Source organism: Tympanuchus pallidicinctus, unplaced genomic scaffold (assembly GCF_026119805.1).
Source record: "Tympanuchus pallidicinctus isolate F22 unplaced genomic scaffold, pur_lepc_1.0 scaffold36, whole genome shotgun sequence".
In the NCBI taxonomy this organism is placed as follows: Eukaryota; Metazoa; Chordata; class Aves; order Galliformes; family Phasianidae; genus Tympanuchus; species Tympanuchus pallidicinctus.
This window is the reverse complement of record NW_026294754.1, coordinates 151694-168235: the sequence shown is the minus strand read 5'-3', so window position 1 is coordinate 168235 and position 16542 is coordinate 151694. Positions and strand designations below refer to the sequence as shown.

The window sequence follows — 16542 nt, the reverse complement described above, 5'->3', positions numbered from 1 at the left end:
CTGTGAGAGTGTGCGCGGCAGCTGTAGGGAGCACAGCAGAGATGCGAGCAGAGGAAATCCTTGATGTGCGGGGCTGCAGCAGGTGCCGGTGGTGAGGCTGCTGGGAGCCGGGGCCGGGGAGCAGATGCACCTGCAGCAATGATTCCTCTCACTGCCCTGCTGCTGCGCTGTCAGAGCGCCCTGGGCGAATGCATCTGCTGCTTTGTGCCAGTCCCCATCTGCTAGCAGAGGGACAGCCGCTTGGTCAAATGCTGCCTAATGGGCTGTCCCATTTGAACGGAGTGAACAGAGTGGTTGCTTCTAGAGCACCCGCCTGTGCCAGAGGATAGCCAAGGGTAGTTCTGAAGAAGTCTCTCAATAGTGTGGTGTGTGAAGAGAGAAAATATGAGCGTGTTTCTTTTCATTCCAGCTTGTCGTGCCTGCTGTGATGGGCATCGCGTGCAGCGAGATCAGCTGTGAGCCTGGCATGACACGGATGGAGGTAGAGTGTGGAGCTCTGATTGGTCTTTGTTCCCTGACTTGAGCCAGCAGAGTGAGCTGCAGATGTGCTCTCCTGCTTTTCAAGAGAGCGAATCCTTGCGGCTCTATCGGTGTCACTGAAAAGCTGCCTTCAAGGCTTTCTTTCCTTGCTGCGGGCATGTTCTTAGCCTTGCCGTTCCTTCTTGTGTGCCCATGATAAGGACGGAGTGCACTTCCTGCAGCTTTCTCTGCTGACATGCTCCTCAGCCTGAAATCCTCCTCGTTTGCCCTCAGCTCCTCACCGTGGCCTGTGCTCTCTGTTTCAGGCTGAGAACAACGGGAAGCCCCTGCTGGTCCGTGAGGAGTCATCTCTTAATATCCCAGCTATTGCTGCTGCCCACGTTATTAAGAGATACGTTGCCCAGGCACCGGGTGAACTCTCCTTGGAGGTAAGCAGTTAAGGGCGTTCCTTGTTGTCCTGTACAGAAGAGTATAACGTGTGAAGCTCTCAGGAATATTCTCAGACACCTTCCGAATGTTTGGTGAGGTGAAGCTCAGAAGGTGCGGCTCCAGATTAGACTTGCACTGGGTTGGATGCAGGGAGGAGTTCAGCCATCTCTGAACTATGGCTCTATTTGGCATTGGAATCTTGTGATCCAAGAGCTACTGCCCAGTGTGGTAGCCTGGTCTCTGAGCAATGGCAGAGCAGTGTATGGAGTGTGCAGATCTGTTCAGGATCTGTTTGGCTGACTTATGCCTGCGGTTTAATTGGAGCTCTCCCTTTGGCAAAGAGCCTGCTGCTTCTGAGAACCATTTCATACTGAACAGCTGAATTCTGTATGTTGTGTATTGGAGTGACTCTTCTACTTGCACGTTCAGTTGTACGACTGCAAATGCCTGAAGAGCTGCACTGGTGCAATGGCTCTCAAGCTTGACGATATTGGGCAGTGCAGAAGAATGCAGTCATTTGAGCTGCGCTTTCCTCCCAGCCGTGCCGAAGCTGGGATTGACGTTGCAATCTCTTGCAGGTGGGAGACCTCGTGTGCGTCATCGAGATGCCGCCTCAGGAGCTGAGCCCCCGCTGGAGAGGCAAGCACGGCTTTCAGGTAGGCCCAAGCTTCAGACGTGAGAGCGCAACTTCGGTCGAGGCAGGAATCTCAGCTTAGAGCTGCCCTGCCTGCACAGCATGGCTCCACATGGAAAATGGTTTCCTTGTGCTGGTGTCAGAGGACTTTCCCTTTTGCTGTGGGCTTAGGCCAGAGCTGAAAGTTGGTCTTTGTAGGAAACTGCCTCCTCAGTTAACTTAGAAAGAAGAGCCCTCACAGCGTGCATCAGGTCACGGCCACTGAACCGCACCTTTGGAAATGCAGCAGCTAGGACACGTGTTTCAGTGTCTCTGAGCACTTGTGCTTGCACCCATGCAGAAGGTGAAGTCAGCGTCTTTTAGGAAGTCGCTGCCTGTCAGCTGAGATGAGGCAGGGTAACAGAGCCTCTGCGCGCTTGCTGCTGCTGCTGGCTGCAGAACGCTGGGTAGCTCAGAGCTGGGGATGGCAGCTGCATCTCAGTCAGCAAGCAGAAAGTTCATAGGCTGTGCCAACTCAGATCTAGCTGCATCAATCTATCATAATATATAGCTTCTGTATGAAGTCTTTCCCTTCGGGCACGCTTGAGATTTAGGGGTGCATAGCATACTTGTCCTTTCCCCGCTCCATACACAGTTTTATGGATATTTGCCTGCCAATTTGGAATAATTATTAATTTTAAGCAGGCCATTTTTTGGTTGGATTGTCTTACGGAGCATCCGGCAGGCACGTGATGAGGAAAAGGTGATGTTTGAACAGTTCAGGCCTGAGAAACGCTGCCTTCAGTATTGCACGTCTCTTCTTCCTCTTGTTACAGGTTGGATTTTTCCCTGGTGAGTGTGTGGAGCTCATTAACGGAAAAATCCCGGAGTCTCTCATCAATTCAGTGCCAAAGCCAGGTACGATGAGACATTTGATGGTGCAGGGAAGCAAAATGGAGTCTTTTTTGGGTGTGTTCCGTGTTTAATACCTCCCTTATCCTTCCCCCCTTATCCTCTGTGCTGATAATCCTTCCTGCATAGCACGGGGCGTATGGCTGGTGTTTTGTAGGCAGTGAGAATGAGGGAAGGCCAAGGCAGTTCTCCGGCAAGTCCGTACGAGGCTGAGAACAGCCAGCGTCCCTGGTGGACAGATAGAGGTCTGGTTGTGCTAGTGACACGCTTGATCAGAACGTGGCTTTTCAAGAGGGTCCTTAATGCCCAGGTTGAGCAAGCTAAGCAAGAGGAGTGCATTCAACTCCATCAGAACGTGCAGAGATTTGGCCCAGTCCTGCTGTGTTTTATGACTGGAGTTGGGGAAATCCTAGAATCCTTGTAGAATGGCTTGGCGTGGAAGGGAGCTCGAGGATCATCAAGCTCCAAGCCCCCTTGCCTCAAGCTGGGCTGCCAACCAAGCTCCACGTTTAAAGTGGGACTGGACCAGGCTGCCCAGGGCCCCATCCAGTCTGGCCTTGGACTCATCCAGGGTTGGGGAAAATCCATTTTGGTACGCACTTGCTCATCATGTTCTTCCCGTTTTGAGGTGCTCTGTAGAATGTGTTGTGCTCGGCCTCGTCCAACGGAGCCAAACCTGAGATGAACTGGTTTCTTCCTTTTGTTGTGCAGTGCCAAAGAAGCGCGGCAAGCTCCTCACCTTCCTTCGTTCCGTGGTGAAGGCCCGCCCAAAGCAACGGAAAGAGCGGGAGGTGGAGAAGGAGAGGGTGTTCGGCCGTGACCTGGGAGAGCATCTTCTTCACTCTGGTCGTGATGGTAAGGGACAGCCCATTCCTGAGAGCTTCCCTGTTTGAGAACCTAACGATGAAAGGGAGATGGTATGTAGCAAGGGGCAGGTTGATACCAGTGGAGAAACGGGGAATGGGAGTTGATGGCTGAAAGATGAAGTGAGGCTAATGCTCCCAAGAGACAAGCACGTTTGTATTTGCTTCAGCCAAGCCCGGCTGGGCTTAGTGGATGGGATGTGACGGGAGCGCAGCCTGAGGCAGGACTTGACTAAGGAGCTCCAGTAACCGCCGGCACGTGTTCTTTAGTCCCCCAGGTCCTCCAGAGCTGCGCCGAGTTCATCGAGCAGCATGGCGTGGTGCAGGGGATATACCGCCTGTCCGGCGTGGCGTCCAACGTCCAGAGACTGCGGTAAGAGTGCTGCGACTGACAGACACAGCTGCCAGCAGGGGCACGTGCCCTGTTGCGGGCGTTCAGAGGCCTGCGGGCAATGCCTTAGCACAGAGAAAAGGTCTCCTTTGGGAACATCCCATCCAGCACGGCTGACGTGGTGCTGGTGGCCGAGTGTTTGTGTTCTCCTGTACATCAGGAAGCCCTTCCAACTCTTGATTGCATTGGGTGTGGCTTTTGACTTGCTTTCCTCTTTCTCAACCGCTTTCGTGTCCTTCTCTGCAGCCAGGAATTTGAGTGTGAGCAGGTTCCTGAGCTAACCGTCCGCGACGTTCACAGCGCGAGCTCCCTCTGCAAAATGTACTTCAGGGAGCTCCCGACCCCCCTGCTGACCGACCAGCTGTACGACAAGTTCTCGGTAAGCACGAGGCAACGCCTTTCCTTTCCCTCTTCGCTGGGCCTCTTGGGAGATGGCTGCAGCAGTGCCCCAGCTCTGAGGCCCTTCTTCTGTTAGCCCCATGGGGTTTACTCGCATGTCTTTGCCACATCCTGCATCGTGCTGATGCCGCTTCTGGTGGCCCCAGGAGGTGGTTATTTCCATATTCACAGTGCTTGCGAGAATTCCTGTGTTGTTTGTTTGTTTGTTTGTTTTTTGCTATTCCCCAGCTATTTCTGGAACAGGAAGGGGATTAATAGCCAAGCGTACTTGGAGATGAATGCCCCCTGCGAGGAGCTGAGCTGCCCAACCAGGCTGTAAACCGGCCCGGTGCTTGGACTCCTTGGCCGTGGTGGCACCAGCTGCGTGCCGCTATGTTTGCCAGATGCCTCTGGGGAGGCCTAAAATCTTTCTCAGTGCTGACCAGCAGCGCGCTGTGCCCATGGTTCCCGACCCTGCGGCAGGTATCTCGCCTGATTTGTGTCTCAATCCCTTTCTGCCCTTTTCCAGGATGCTGTTGGTGCCACTACAGAGGAGGAGCGGCTGGTCAGAATGCGGGACGTCATCCAGCAGCTGCCCGCTCCTCACTACAGGTCAGTGCTGCCCTCAGCCTGCTGAGCTCAGCCCTGCTGCACTTCAGAGGGCAATGGTGCGATTCCAGGCTTTGTCTCACGTGAGCAACACGATGCCTGGGTATGTTGAAGCGGTTGAAGGCTGCACCGGTTTAATTTACAGGGTTAATTTATTGGGTCAGTTCCTGGGCACGGGGGTAGGCTTGGTGCAGCTGATGGCTGTGGCTGTGCTGTGCTGGTGCTGGGTGCTGCAGCGTGGCACTTGGTCAAGTTGGATCTACTTCATCTTCAGCATCAGTAGCAGTAAGAACAACTAGTGTGAATTGAGGTTTGCTTTGTGAGTGGCAGCACGGCATGCTGGCTGGTGCTGAACATTTGCCTCTCTTGTTTCCCAGGACCCTGGTGTTCCTGATGAGACACTTGGCCTGTCTTGCTGCAAACAGCTCTGTCACCAACATGCACGCTAAGAACTTAGCCATTGTGTGGGCTCCAAACCTCCTAAGGTAAACTTCTTTTTCCGTTTCAACAGAACGCTTACATCTGTTCTCCAGTAGAATAAAGCAGTCCTCCCTTCTTCTGCACCACATGTGCTCTTCTCCTGTAAAATGTGCAGTGAGTGGCTGACAGCAGAGCAGGAGCCTGGACTGTTCTCCAACCCCGCGTGGGCACAATTTCTAGCTGAGCATTGCTGCTCTCTTGTTTAGATGGGACTGGTGTGTCCTTGATCAGCCAGGAGAACTTTTTCAGTGGCATCACTGATTGCCTACTGCGGAAGTCTCTGGAGCCCAGTTTGACAGCTTTGGGCTGCAACAGTTCAGACCCGGGGAAGCGATCTTGGCTGAATGACTTCTAAAACCTGCCTTTTCTACAGATCACAGCAGAGCGAGTCTGCCTGCGCCAGCGGGAGAGCTGCCTGCACGGAACTGCAGACGCAGTCGGCCGTGGTGGAATTCATCATCGACCACACAGACGTCCTCTTCTGCTCCACATCTGGACCTGACATCGCAGATGGAGCAGGTGAGTGTCTTCCTCCATTAGCTTCATCTTGTTCAGACACCTGGATCAAATGCAGGCCTTCTCCAAGTCCTTTGAAATCCTCTTTTACTATCGAGGGGACAGCAGACTTCTGGGCTTAGATTGGAATCTGGCGTCCAGTTGCTGGATGCTGAGAATGTGCAAGCCCAAACGTGACAAGGAGAAATCTGGTGAAGCTTGGTGAAAGTGTGGCAGCGAAGCTTTCTCAGTTCCCTGCCCCCATTTTCTAGGGATTGTGTTTGCCTGTTTCGATACAGGGAGCTGCTCCTAATTATGACTGCATCCTTTGCCATAGACACACCTCTGAGCACATGGTTGTTTTGAGCTGCTCTTCTTGCAGCGGCTCGGATAAGCAAATCTGAGAGAAACACAGCAGCTCCCGGACCTGCGATGGCTGTGCTGCCGCTTTCTGATCCTGGCTCTCACCTGTGGTTTTCCCTTCCAGGGCACAGTTCTCTCTCAGGGCCCCAGTCTGTGCAGGCGTCTTCTCCTGCCACAGAGCTGCTCAGCCTGGAGGAGGCGCAGGCACGGAGGCGAGGCCACAGCAGCTCTCCTGTTGCTGTGATAGTGAGCAGGGACATAGAGGTGGAAGAAGGCCCCAAAGCTGTACGGGGCAAATTCCACACCATCATCGACTTTCCATCTGAAAGGTAAAGAGGACTTCCTTTTCCAGTACCTTCTCATCATTGTTTGGGTGGGTTTTTGTGGTTTCTTTTTGTGTTGTTTTCCCCCCCCATTATTTCTAGAGCCAAAGCTTGCTGAAACTCAGTTAAACTGATGGTGCCTGAAGTGTTGCAGTGAATCTCCACTCCCTTTGCACTGTGAGACAGAACTCACATTCAGTTGCCCGCCGGGCTGAGTTGAGCCACACAAGGCTGGCATTCCCTCCTTGCTGGGCAGGCAGTCACGAGCTGCATGAAGCCACGCTGACGTCTGTCCTGGCCTGTGCTGGCTGTACCTGGAAACGTTGGGGTTTTCTGGACTTCAGGGCCACGTGCCTGAATCCAATTCCGATTCTCCTCGAAGCAGAGCTGTTTGTCAGACCTGCTGGCACGAGAAACTAGACATGGCAGTGAGATGGGGCCGATGAGCTGTCAGAGTCAGAGATGCTTTTGGAGTTCCACGCACAACTCACACCATTCCCTGTTTCCTCTCTCCAGACCAAGTGCACCCAGCAGGATGAAGGAATCACCATCTGGCTGTTGCTGTTCCTGCTTCAGCCTGGGGAAACCATCCTCTGTGGCCAAAGACCAACGGCAGCACCATCCCAGGGAGCCCTCAGAGACAGACGTTGTAGTGCTGGCAGGTAAGGGTGCAAATCCAGCTTTCAACACCCTGCTTCTCAGCAACGTAGAATTCTTGCTGGCAGTGGGCTTGTATCTCCTTCTAGCTATCCAGCCCATACCTAGCACCTTCAGATCTCCCCTGATCAAGAACCACGTTTGTAATTCAGCTTGTGAGAGTTGGACACCAACCCCTGTTCATTCTTTTATAGGTGATTCGAGCTCTTGTCAACCCAGATGTGCCAGAACAAGTAGCAATGCTGGGCTGTGTGCTTCCACCAATGGAGAGCTCTTGGGAAGCACAAATGGCTGCGGTTCAGCTGACAGCCTGCCGCATAACAACAGTGATGGACACGAGGAGCTCATCCAAGTTGAAGCCCTCATTTCTCCCGGCTGTGCTGAAGATGCTGACCTGAGCCTGCCAGACACCACAGGCATCAGCCTGGACTGTGACCCGGTGCCTCTGCAGTGCAGCCCAGCCCAAGCAGAGCCCGAGTGCTCCGACAGCAGCACCGCCTTTGAGGAGAAGGTCAGCATCAGCGAGGAGCAGCAGAGCCTTTTGGAGGGGGGCTTAGAATCAGGCCTCCAGTCCCAGGCACCGGACGTCAACACTGACAGCGCTGAGCCACTCTGTCCATGAGCTTTCCACCCAAGAGAGGACGATTTCCATCTTTACCTGGACCTCTCACGCCCTCCTGTCTTTTCCTTTACTAATAAAAGCACACTTATACTCACTCAACACCTTGAGTGCCTGTGGAGTCTTCATTCAAGGAGACTGGGATGAATGCAACACACAGTAAGGCACCTCAGCTTGCAACGTGATGGCTGTGGAGTGCGTGCAGCAGAGCTTCTCGTTTGTTCCTGCTTTGTCTGCAGCGAGAGCTCTGCCTACGATTTGGTGTGGCAGCTGACAATCTCTAGCATTCTGGATATGGCTAATGATAATCCCAAGAATCAAGAATCACACAAGGTTGGAAACGACCTCTAAGATCATCCAGTCCAACCGTCTCCTCATCACCATTGCCACCACTAGCACTAAACCATATCACGCAAGCTTCCTGGCTGTGGCTTTGTGATGCTTTCCAGGGCTTTTGGATGCGTTTTGACACCTTGGCTGCTCCCTAGCACCTTGCTCCTGCAGCTGCGTTGGCTCCTGGCTCCCACTTACAAGCTGGCCATGCAGATCATCTCCACATCTGCCAGCACCGCGCTGAGGCACGAGGAGCTCACCCTGACCAGCAGCCGCCCCGCCCCCCGGTCTGTCATTGGTCCGCGGCAGCGCCGCTCCACCCCCGGGCTCTCGTCGGTCCGCGGCAGCGCCGCCGGCTGCCATTGGCTGAGGCGCCGTGCGCGGGAGCGAACGTTGGGGGCCGGCTGTTGGAGGCGCGGCTCTCGTCGCAGAGCGCCGCTGCAGCCGCCTGTGCCGCCCCGTAGGAGACCGCGGCGGCAGCCGGAGCTGTCCGGGCGGCACCGAGAGAGAAGCCGCGGCAGCTCGGGAGCGAGTGCTGAGGACAGCTGTGCCGGAGGTGAGCGGGAGAGCGGTGCCGGGGCGGGGAGAGGGGCTGTGGGGGCTCTAGGAAGCTGCGGGGAGGCGACGGGTGGCGGGGGGGGGGGGAGGGATATAGCGAGATGTGAGGCTGTAGGCGCCTGTGAGGGGATGTAGGGGTTATGGGGAGCTGTTGGGGGTGAGAGTCAGATACGGGGCTCTAAGGGTGGTGTATAGGGAGATAGGGGGCTGTGGTGGGCCATAGGGTCATAGGGGACTATTGGGGGCTGTTGGGAGCTGTAGGGAGGAAGGAATATGAAGCTGTAGTGCATTGTGGGGGGACTGTAGGCGTGGGTATGTGGATTTGTATAAAAAATGAAGCCTCTGTTCTGGGCTGCATTGCAAAAGGGGTGACCAGCAGGGAGAGGGAGGTGATTGTCCCCATCGACTCAGCTCCTTTGAGGCCTCATGTGCAGCGCTGCATCCAGGCCTGGGGCCCGCAGCTATTTGCACTGAATGAGCTGATGTTGTTGTTGCTGTGGGGTGTGATCAGCAGGATGGGAAAGCGCAGTGTTTGTGTTCACATGAGGTTATAGCAGGGCTATGTCAGACTGTCGTGGATGTTCTTCAAGTAGTTTTAGGCTACGGGAACATGGAAAAGAATCCTGACAGCTGGCTCTGTCTTCTGTCGAGCTCTTCAAAATACTGCTTGAGATAACAGCAGATGAGATGAAATGCGGAGCAGCATGGGACTTGTGTCTGCCTTCAATAATTCTTTTCCTAGGCAGTTTGTGTTAAATTTTGTTCCATGGACTGTGACAGAAATCTGGGTTGCTCCGTGAGGTGTTAAAACTAGCTGACCTGTTGACTACTGACATAAGGCTTACTTGATTTGAGCTATGGAACTTTCAGCTTGTTTTGTCATGGCTGTTTCTAGGTATCAGATAGCAAATAAAACGTAGATCACAGTGGCTGGATTTTTTTTACTCAGGTGCTTCTGACACCATGCAAAACTCTCTTGTGGAGAAAGTTCCAGAAGCTTTCAGTGTTTAATTCTGGCTGTACCATAGCAATTAGTTCGATTTAGAACACATGAAAAGAAAGCTGATAGGGATCTGGTTACAGGTGGTTGAAATGACAAGAGGGAGATGGTGCAGGTGTAGGAACTAGGAGGTTGCCTTCCAAGTGCCTTCCTGGTTCTCCGTGCTGCTTGATGTTTATTTTCCCATTGGTGCTGTGTTCAAGTGCAAGCACTGTAGGGTGTAGAGAACACTGTAGAATGCCTGGTACTGCCCCGACCAGTCATAGATACTGGAAGGAAAAGCTGTGATGAACTACCGATGGAAAACATGGACAGTTTTGAGGCTTCTTCTTGGCAGAAGTTGGTGAGACAGTCCTCTGATAATCAGACAACAGGTAAACTGGTTTACAAATGAGTCTTACTTTAAAGAGGGCCTTATGTAGTCTGGTTGTTTACAGTAATGCAGGACTAGTTGGGTAAATAACTGATTGGAAAACCTATAAGGGAATGAAGTTGTTTTTTTTAGGTTAGGTTCTTACTATTGAATGCAGTACAAGTGCTTGCATGACTGGGAGCCCAACTGTCTGCTGCCGTTGTTGTCATGCTGCCTCTTTGATGTGCTGCCTCTTCAAACTGCTGGGGCTGGCAGCAGCGAGCAGAACTAATGCAGCAATTAGAATGGGTGATGCAGAGAAGACTGTGGCAGAAATGATGAAGCCAGAGGCCCAGCTAGCAGAGGTTTATGCATTTGCTGCCGATCTTTATCCCAAGGAGCTGGCCGCCTTGCAGCAACAAAGCCATGATGTCAGTAATGCCTTCTGATGTCTGTGAATTGATATGGATCACCAAATCTGCCTTGTCTGTTTCACTAAACGTGCCTGTCTTGAGTGTTGGTAGAACTGCCTTGATGCTTAGTCTGTTCTGACGGGATGCTTCATCTTGAAGTCTTGAGCTACTCGGCACTGTGAGATTCTGTTTGAATCTCTTGGTGCTCTAGCAGTAGTTTTGCAGAGCAAGTGTAATTGATCTGTATTCCCCTTTGTATGCAGGGTAACCTCAGCCATGCAGAATTATCTGTTGCTGTAGAGATGCTCTCTTCTGTGGCTGTGATGATCAGGGCTTTGGGTTCAGGGGATGTGAGTGCAGTATGGAGACAACTGAGCAATGCTGTCCCAGGGCTGACAAACACTGAGGATGAGAACTGTCAGAGGTGAGTGTTTTGAAGGTTCCTGTCCGTCTTTGATATTGCTTACATTCCCAAGAGGTTCGGTTTTCTTTTCTTCCCCTTACACTTCAGGTTCTTTCCCTGCTTACTCCAATATTAATTTATTCTCTCTCGGTTCTTGCACCTTGTCTTTGCCTTCCCCGTTTCTTACTAATCTGCTCTGAGTGCCGTCTCTCAGACCTTTATCAAGGTTTCACAACAAAGCTATGTTGTGGCCCTTCGAGGTTCTCAATTGCACCAGGCCAGCTCCTGCCCTGTGTTTTTTGTCTGAAAGTGTCATGTGGTGTTTCAGTGCTTTTCTTGATTGCTTTGCACTGGAGCTGACCACCTTGCTCACGGTCTTTTGTCTTTTTCCTATTCCTTCTTTCTTTCGTGTATGTCAGTTTTAACCCTTGTGTTACTTCTTCCATTTTGTGTTTAGTTCTCATTGCTGTCTTGTGTGTTCCCTGGCCAGTTTTTCATGACGTGATACTTGCTGGTTTTGATTTTTGTTCTTAGACAGATGTGTGGATGATGTGATGAAGCTGAAGGCTCAGATGCGTGCAGAAGAAAATGAGTTTATCACGTGGAATGATATCCAGTCCCGTGTGGATGGTGTGCACTTAGCTGTGCATGAAGAACATGAAAGTAAGTTTTGCTTGATTAGTGCTAGACTGATCCTAGATCATAAGGTGTGCTAAAAGTAGGTGCATGCCAATGAACAATCTTGTTGCTGGATTCATATAGCCTGAGATAGTTGCCTTTTGCCACTGCTTCTTGTGGAGCTGAGTTGCCCTGAAAAGGCTATCACCTAGAGAGGCTTAAACGTGATGTCAGAGCCTGGAATCTTGACTGCCTTGCTTCCTGGCTCTCCAAATAGACACGGGCTTCCTGTGTGGCTTCAGTTCCTCTGATCACGTGAGCCAAACAAGTGCACGCCATGTGCATGCGTGCACCAAAGCACTAGTTTTGCAGCCTTGTATTTGTGAGGCATCACAGCAGAAGCCTGGAAGTTCATGTAGTCCAGCTCCTCGTTTCTTGTAACACTCCTGTAACCCCTGAAACCATAGAGACAACAGAGAACCCAAACCATCAACCGTAAAAGGCAGAGAATTTTATAATGACATCAGTTGACGTCTTATGGCATAGTTTTGGTAGGAACCTTTTGAATTCTTTCACCTGTTAGTGTTTCATAGAATCATAGAATGGCCTGGGTTGAACAGGACCGTAGTGATCGTCTAGTTTCAGCCCCCCTGCTGTGTGCAGGTTGCCAGCCACCGGACCAAGCTGCCCAGAGCCACATCCAGCGTGGCCTCGAGTGCCTCCAGGGATGGGGCATCCACAGCCTCCTTGGGCAACCTGTTCCAGTGCAACTATGTTCAGTTTCTTGTGTGCCCCTGTGCATGGATACTTCTTATCTAGTGTCTGAGGAAGTCCTGAAGCCATAGCCACATGTACCCTTCTACTGTCCTGAAACTTGGTTTCAAAGTCAAGAATGCTTTCTAATGAGGAGCTGTAACATATTGTTGTTTCACGGAGTAGTCTTTTTCTGCCCCTGTTGGCTAATTAATCAAGGATAATGACTGCTTGTCCTCTGTGCCCTTTCCTGAGTCAAAAGTTGCTATGTGTGTTTTCCTTTGTTCTTCATGAGATGGAGTAGTGTCAACCGTAGTGTGTGTGTTTTTGTAAGCAAGGTCTTTCTTTTCCTACTTTCCCCCAGCACTCATGGGGAGAGCAGCATGCCTAAAGGTGTGCATACTGTGTATGTGCACACTGTAGGAGGAAGCAAGCAGTCTGTACCGTAGTCTGCCCAGGTGACGGGGAGTTGTCAGATGAAGGACAGAAAAAAGGAAGGCATTCTCTGGGCTAAGATAATACTGAGAGGGAAATGCAAGTGGTGCTGAGACAAAACATGCTGTTACGGCCTAGACATCACTGTGCAAAGATACTCCGAACACACCTGGGTGCTTTCCTGTGCAACCTACGTTAGTGAGCCTGCTTATAGTGCGGGGTTTGGTCTACATGATCTCCAGAGGTGCCTTCCAACCCCTGTGATTTTGGTGGATCTGTGATTCTCTACACGAACTGCCCAACAGTTCAACTGAAACACATTTCATCTAGTTATTGGTGATGTGGAAACTTCAGATGAAAGATCTGGCGCGCTAGCAGTCATGGAAGCAAGCAATAGTTAATGTTAGATGTTTTAATAGAAGGCCTACCATTAGGTATTTGTGTGTGTTAGGCTGTGAAATCACTAATACAGTAGAGTAGAGAACAGTAAGAACAGAAAAAATCTAGCACTACCGAATGAGGGAAGAGGAAGAATGGCCTGACATTTGGAGTGGATTTTGTTAAGTGTTCTCTGCAGCTCATTGCTACTACTTGGACACGTTTCCAATTTTGAATTTCAAGTTTTCTGTCAAGAAAGAAATAGAGAAAAAGCATAAATTGGACAATACTGAGTTGTTGTTTGCTTTCTTACTGTATGCTTCTGTGTAAAAACAGTGGAGTCCTGCCTGCAATCTCTCTTAGTGTGAGAGATAAATAGAAGTGTATATGGGAAGCCAGTTTGATGGCATACGACTGAGAACAGAAGTAGGTATGTGAATATGTAAAATGTACACAGAGCTGATTTTTGCTAGACATCATTTAGAGGTGATGACAATTGATGTGGAAGAATAAGGACAATTCAGAATGACATGAATACGTTTCACCGCGTTCTTGAAATCCACGGTTAGAAAACAATTCAATGGCCCCGCTTCACAGAAAAAGTGGAATGGTGTGCGTTTAAAAAACAGAGTGCAGGACAGAAAGAATTCTCATGGTAGTCTTGGTCCACTACCAGCTGTAACTTTGAATAACGTGTGAAAGGAAGGCTTTCTGTAGATCTTCATACTGTTCTTGAAGTAGGCCTCTGTGCACTGGTGTAGGTAACAAGTTTTGTGGAATCACGGGGCATCCCAAGTTGGGAGGGACTCACGAGGATCATGGAGTCCAAGTCCTGGCTCGGCTCTGGACCGCCTAAAAATCAGACCGTCTGTCTGAGAGCATTGTCCAAATGCTTCTTGAGCTCTGGCAAGCTCATTGCTGTGACCGCTGCCCTGGGGGAGGCAGTTCCAGTGCGGGACCACTGGAAACAGAAATCCAACTCAGATCTCCCCTGTCACATCTCCAGGCTGTTCCCTTGGCTTCTGTTGTTGTTGGCCAGGGAGCGATCAGTGCCTGCCCCTCTGCTCCCCCTGGTGGGGAAGCTGTAGAGCACCACGAAGTCTCTGCTCAGTCTCTTCTCTGGACTGAGGACTTCAGCTGCTCTTCGTATGTGTTCCCCTCTGGACCCTACGCCATCTTTGTAGCCATCCTTTGGACACTTTCTAATAGTTTTATGTCCTTTTCCTACTGGGGTGACCCAAACTGTACACCGTACTCAGGATGAGGCCACAACAATGCAGAGTAGGGTGGGACAGTCCCCTTCTCTTGACCTGCTAGTAGTGCTGTGCTTGATGCACTGCAGAATACCGTTGGCCCTCCTGGCTACGTGGGAGCACTGTTGACTCGTATTCAACTTACTGTCAACCAGGACCCTCCAATCTCTTTCATCGTGGCTGCTCTCCAGCATCTCCCCCCTTAGTCTGTGTGTATAGCCAGGGTTGCCCTTTCCCAGGTGCAGAATCTGTCACTTGCTCGTACTCAATTTCTTGCAGTTGGTGATTGCTCAGCTCTCTAATTTCTCAGGATCTCTACGCAAGGCCTCTTCACCCTCCACAGACTCAGCAGTTCCTCGCAGTTTAGTGTTGTCAGTCAGCTTGCTCGTAACACCTTCTAGTCCTACATCCAAGTCTTTATGAAAGCATTCAAGAAAGCTGGCCCTAAAATAGAGCCCTGGGGAACCCCCGGAGTGACTGACTGCCAGAGCGATGTGACCTCGTTTACTGTGGCTTTTTGGGCCTGACCCTTCAGCCACTCATTCACCCACTGCATTGTATTGTTGTCTAGTCGTATGTTGGATGTTTTGTCCAGGATTCTGTGAGAAACGGTGCTGAAAAGTTGACTGAAATCCAAAAAGCCCTCAACGGGCTTTTCTAGGTGAAATACAGAGGTGACCTTGTCATTAAAGAAAGCATAGTTAGTTAAATGGTCCTTGACATGGTGCTTTTTTACAGCAGTCGTACGGTCTTCTTAGCAATCCTGGTTCCTGTGGTGTCCCTAGCGTGTATTGTTCCTTAATCTTTGCTCTGTCCAAATGCAGTGCCTGCCATAAAACGTTCCACACTGTGATTCTCCTACTGCGTGCAGAAGAAAAAGCTGCAGTCTTTGGGTGTTTTAACCCAAGTTGTATCCACTCTGAGCTCCTCGCTTTCTTCTGAAAGATCTTTGTTGTAAACTCTCCAACTGTGATTTGAACTGCTGCTTCTTTCAGCAAGCAATAATTGAATATTCAATATACGTTGCATCACACGATCTCTGGGTGTCCATTCCAAGCCAGATGACTTTGTGATTTGCTGTAGGTTTGGCATGTGTGACTCAGGCTTTGTTCACATTTAGCTAACTGCAAGCTATCTATTTATGTCTGTTTTCAGTTAGTTGAGCTGTAGTCCTCGCTGTCCCTGGCAGCACCCACTGTTATCTGTTGTAATACAGCTCCTAGTACATGCATCCAATAAATGCTGGTATTTCAGAAGTGAAGGCAGTGTATTTCTGAATGGCGTTCTGTGCAAAGCTATAGCTTGGTGTGAAGAGCTTGATTCTGAAGGATTCTTGCAAGCTTGTAACTTACTAGCCCTGGCCATTGAGGTTTTGATAATTCCCTTCTAGTGGATTTGAGCTACGTGTTGAAGAACTCATTCATGTGTCCATTCATGTGGTCTCCCCGAGGGATCTTTTTTCTCCTTTTTCCTTTATTTATTACTGTGTCCAAAAGTGTGTGGCTTCTTGAAGGTGGAGAAGTGGTCTTGCTTTCTTTGCTAGTAGAAAATGATTGCTATTAAGATGTTGCTATTCTCAGCGGGTATTTGGTTTAGCACTAACAGCACTTTTCTTCCAAAGCACAGTTTTGTGATGATGGTAAAGGATTGGATAAGGATTGGATCTTGTATTTGTTCTTCTATCCCTTTCTCTGTAGGAGTTTTGGCTGTTGGGCTTATCAGCGAGGCACTGGATGAAGGAGACACCAGAAAAGCTCTGCAAGCCTTATACAGATTCCTGCAGCAAAACTGGAGGGTGTAACCCCACAGGTAGGTCAGCATTATCAGGGCACACTGCTTCGGGCTAAGAGAGAGAAAGCACAGGTGGGTGTAGTTAAAAGTACCTCTCAAGAAGCCTTTGCATCTGTGTACTGAGGGCATTCCTGACGTTGGGAGAAAAGCTGGGAAACAGATCTGGAAATGAAAGGGTGAACGCTGCATGCTATCAGCTGATGTTACCTGGCCAGTTTGGATCTGTCTGTATGAAGGAAAGAGAGATGCAGGCATAACACGTGAATCTTGGTGAACTACAGAGATGGGCTTCAAGATATGAACTGCTGGAGATGGATTGCTCTAGCTAATTGTACGTCCAGAGTGGCAGACGTACCTTCTTTTTGGAGATATGAGGAGATGTGTTCAGTGTCATTTGTTTTTATAAGAAGGCAGTATTTATCCTAATAGCTGTGAATTTCCAAATGCAAGTCTCGTTCAGTCTCCATTTTTTAGTGCTATTTGTTAAATGTGTCCATAGGTGTAGTTACATCAAGCAAAAATGAGGTTTGAGAAATAGGAAAAAAAACTTGTTAGGTGATGAATTTGTTCAGAAGGAGGGGAAAACAGAAAACAAAATATATGCTTCTAGCAAGATGTGTATGAATGCCTATCACTCGCTAGG

The 16542-nt window shown here is 50.2% G+C and overlaps 1 protein-coding gene across 1 annotated transcript; it reads left to right on the top strand.

The window, feature by feature from the left end:
• Nucleotides 1-409: 409 nt before the first annotated feature.
• On the top strand, nucleotides 410-7615 carry LOC128088685 (rho GTPase-activating protein 32-like). The gene is made up of 13 exons (XM_052699425.1): nucleotides 410-481; nucleotides 786-908; nucleotides 1488-1565; nucleotides 2359-2440; nucleotides 3146-3289; nucleotides 3568-3670; nucleotides 3935-4067; nucleotides 4596-4678; nucleotides 5053-5160; nucleotides 5529-5674; nucleotides 6138-6342; nucleotides 6913-6998; nucleotides 7188-7615. Exons 1-13 carry the CDS (start codon nucleotides 428-430, stop codon nucleotides 7613-7615), a joined length of 1773 nt encoding a protein of 590 aa, XP_052555385.1. The 5' UTR covers nucleotides 410-427.
• The last annotated feature ends 8927 nt before the right edge of the window (nucleotides 7616-16542 follow it).

Excerpts from the sequence above, each read along its gene's own strand:
- LOC128088685 (XM_052699425.1), top strand. The coding sequence starts at position 428 with ATGGGCATCGCGTGCAGCGAGATCAGCTGTGAGCCTGGCATGACACGG. Across the intron at positions 1,566-2,358 it reads GAGGCAAGCACGGCTTTCAG|GTTGGATTTTTCCCTGGTGA; the intron begins GTAGGCCCAAGC and ends CTCTTGTTACAG. Across the intron at positions 2,441-3,145 it reads CAATTCAGTGCCAAAGCCAG|TGCCAAAGAAGCGCGGCAAG; the intron begins GTACGATGAGAC and ends TTTGTTGTGCAG.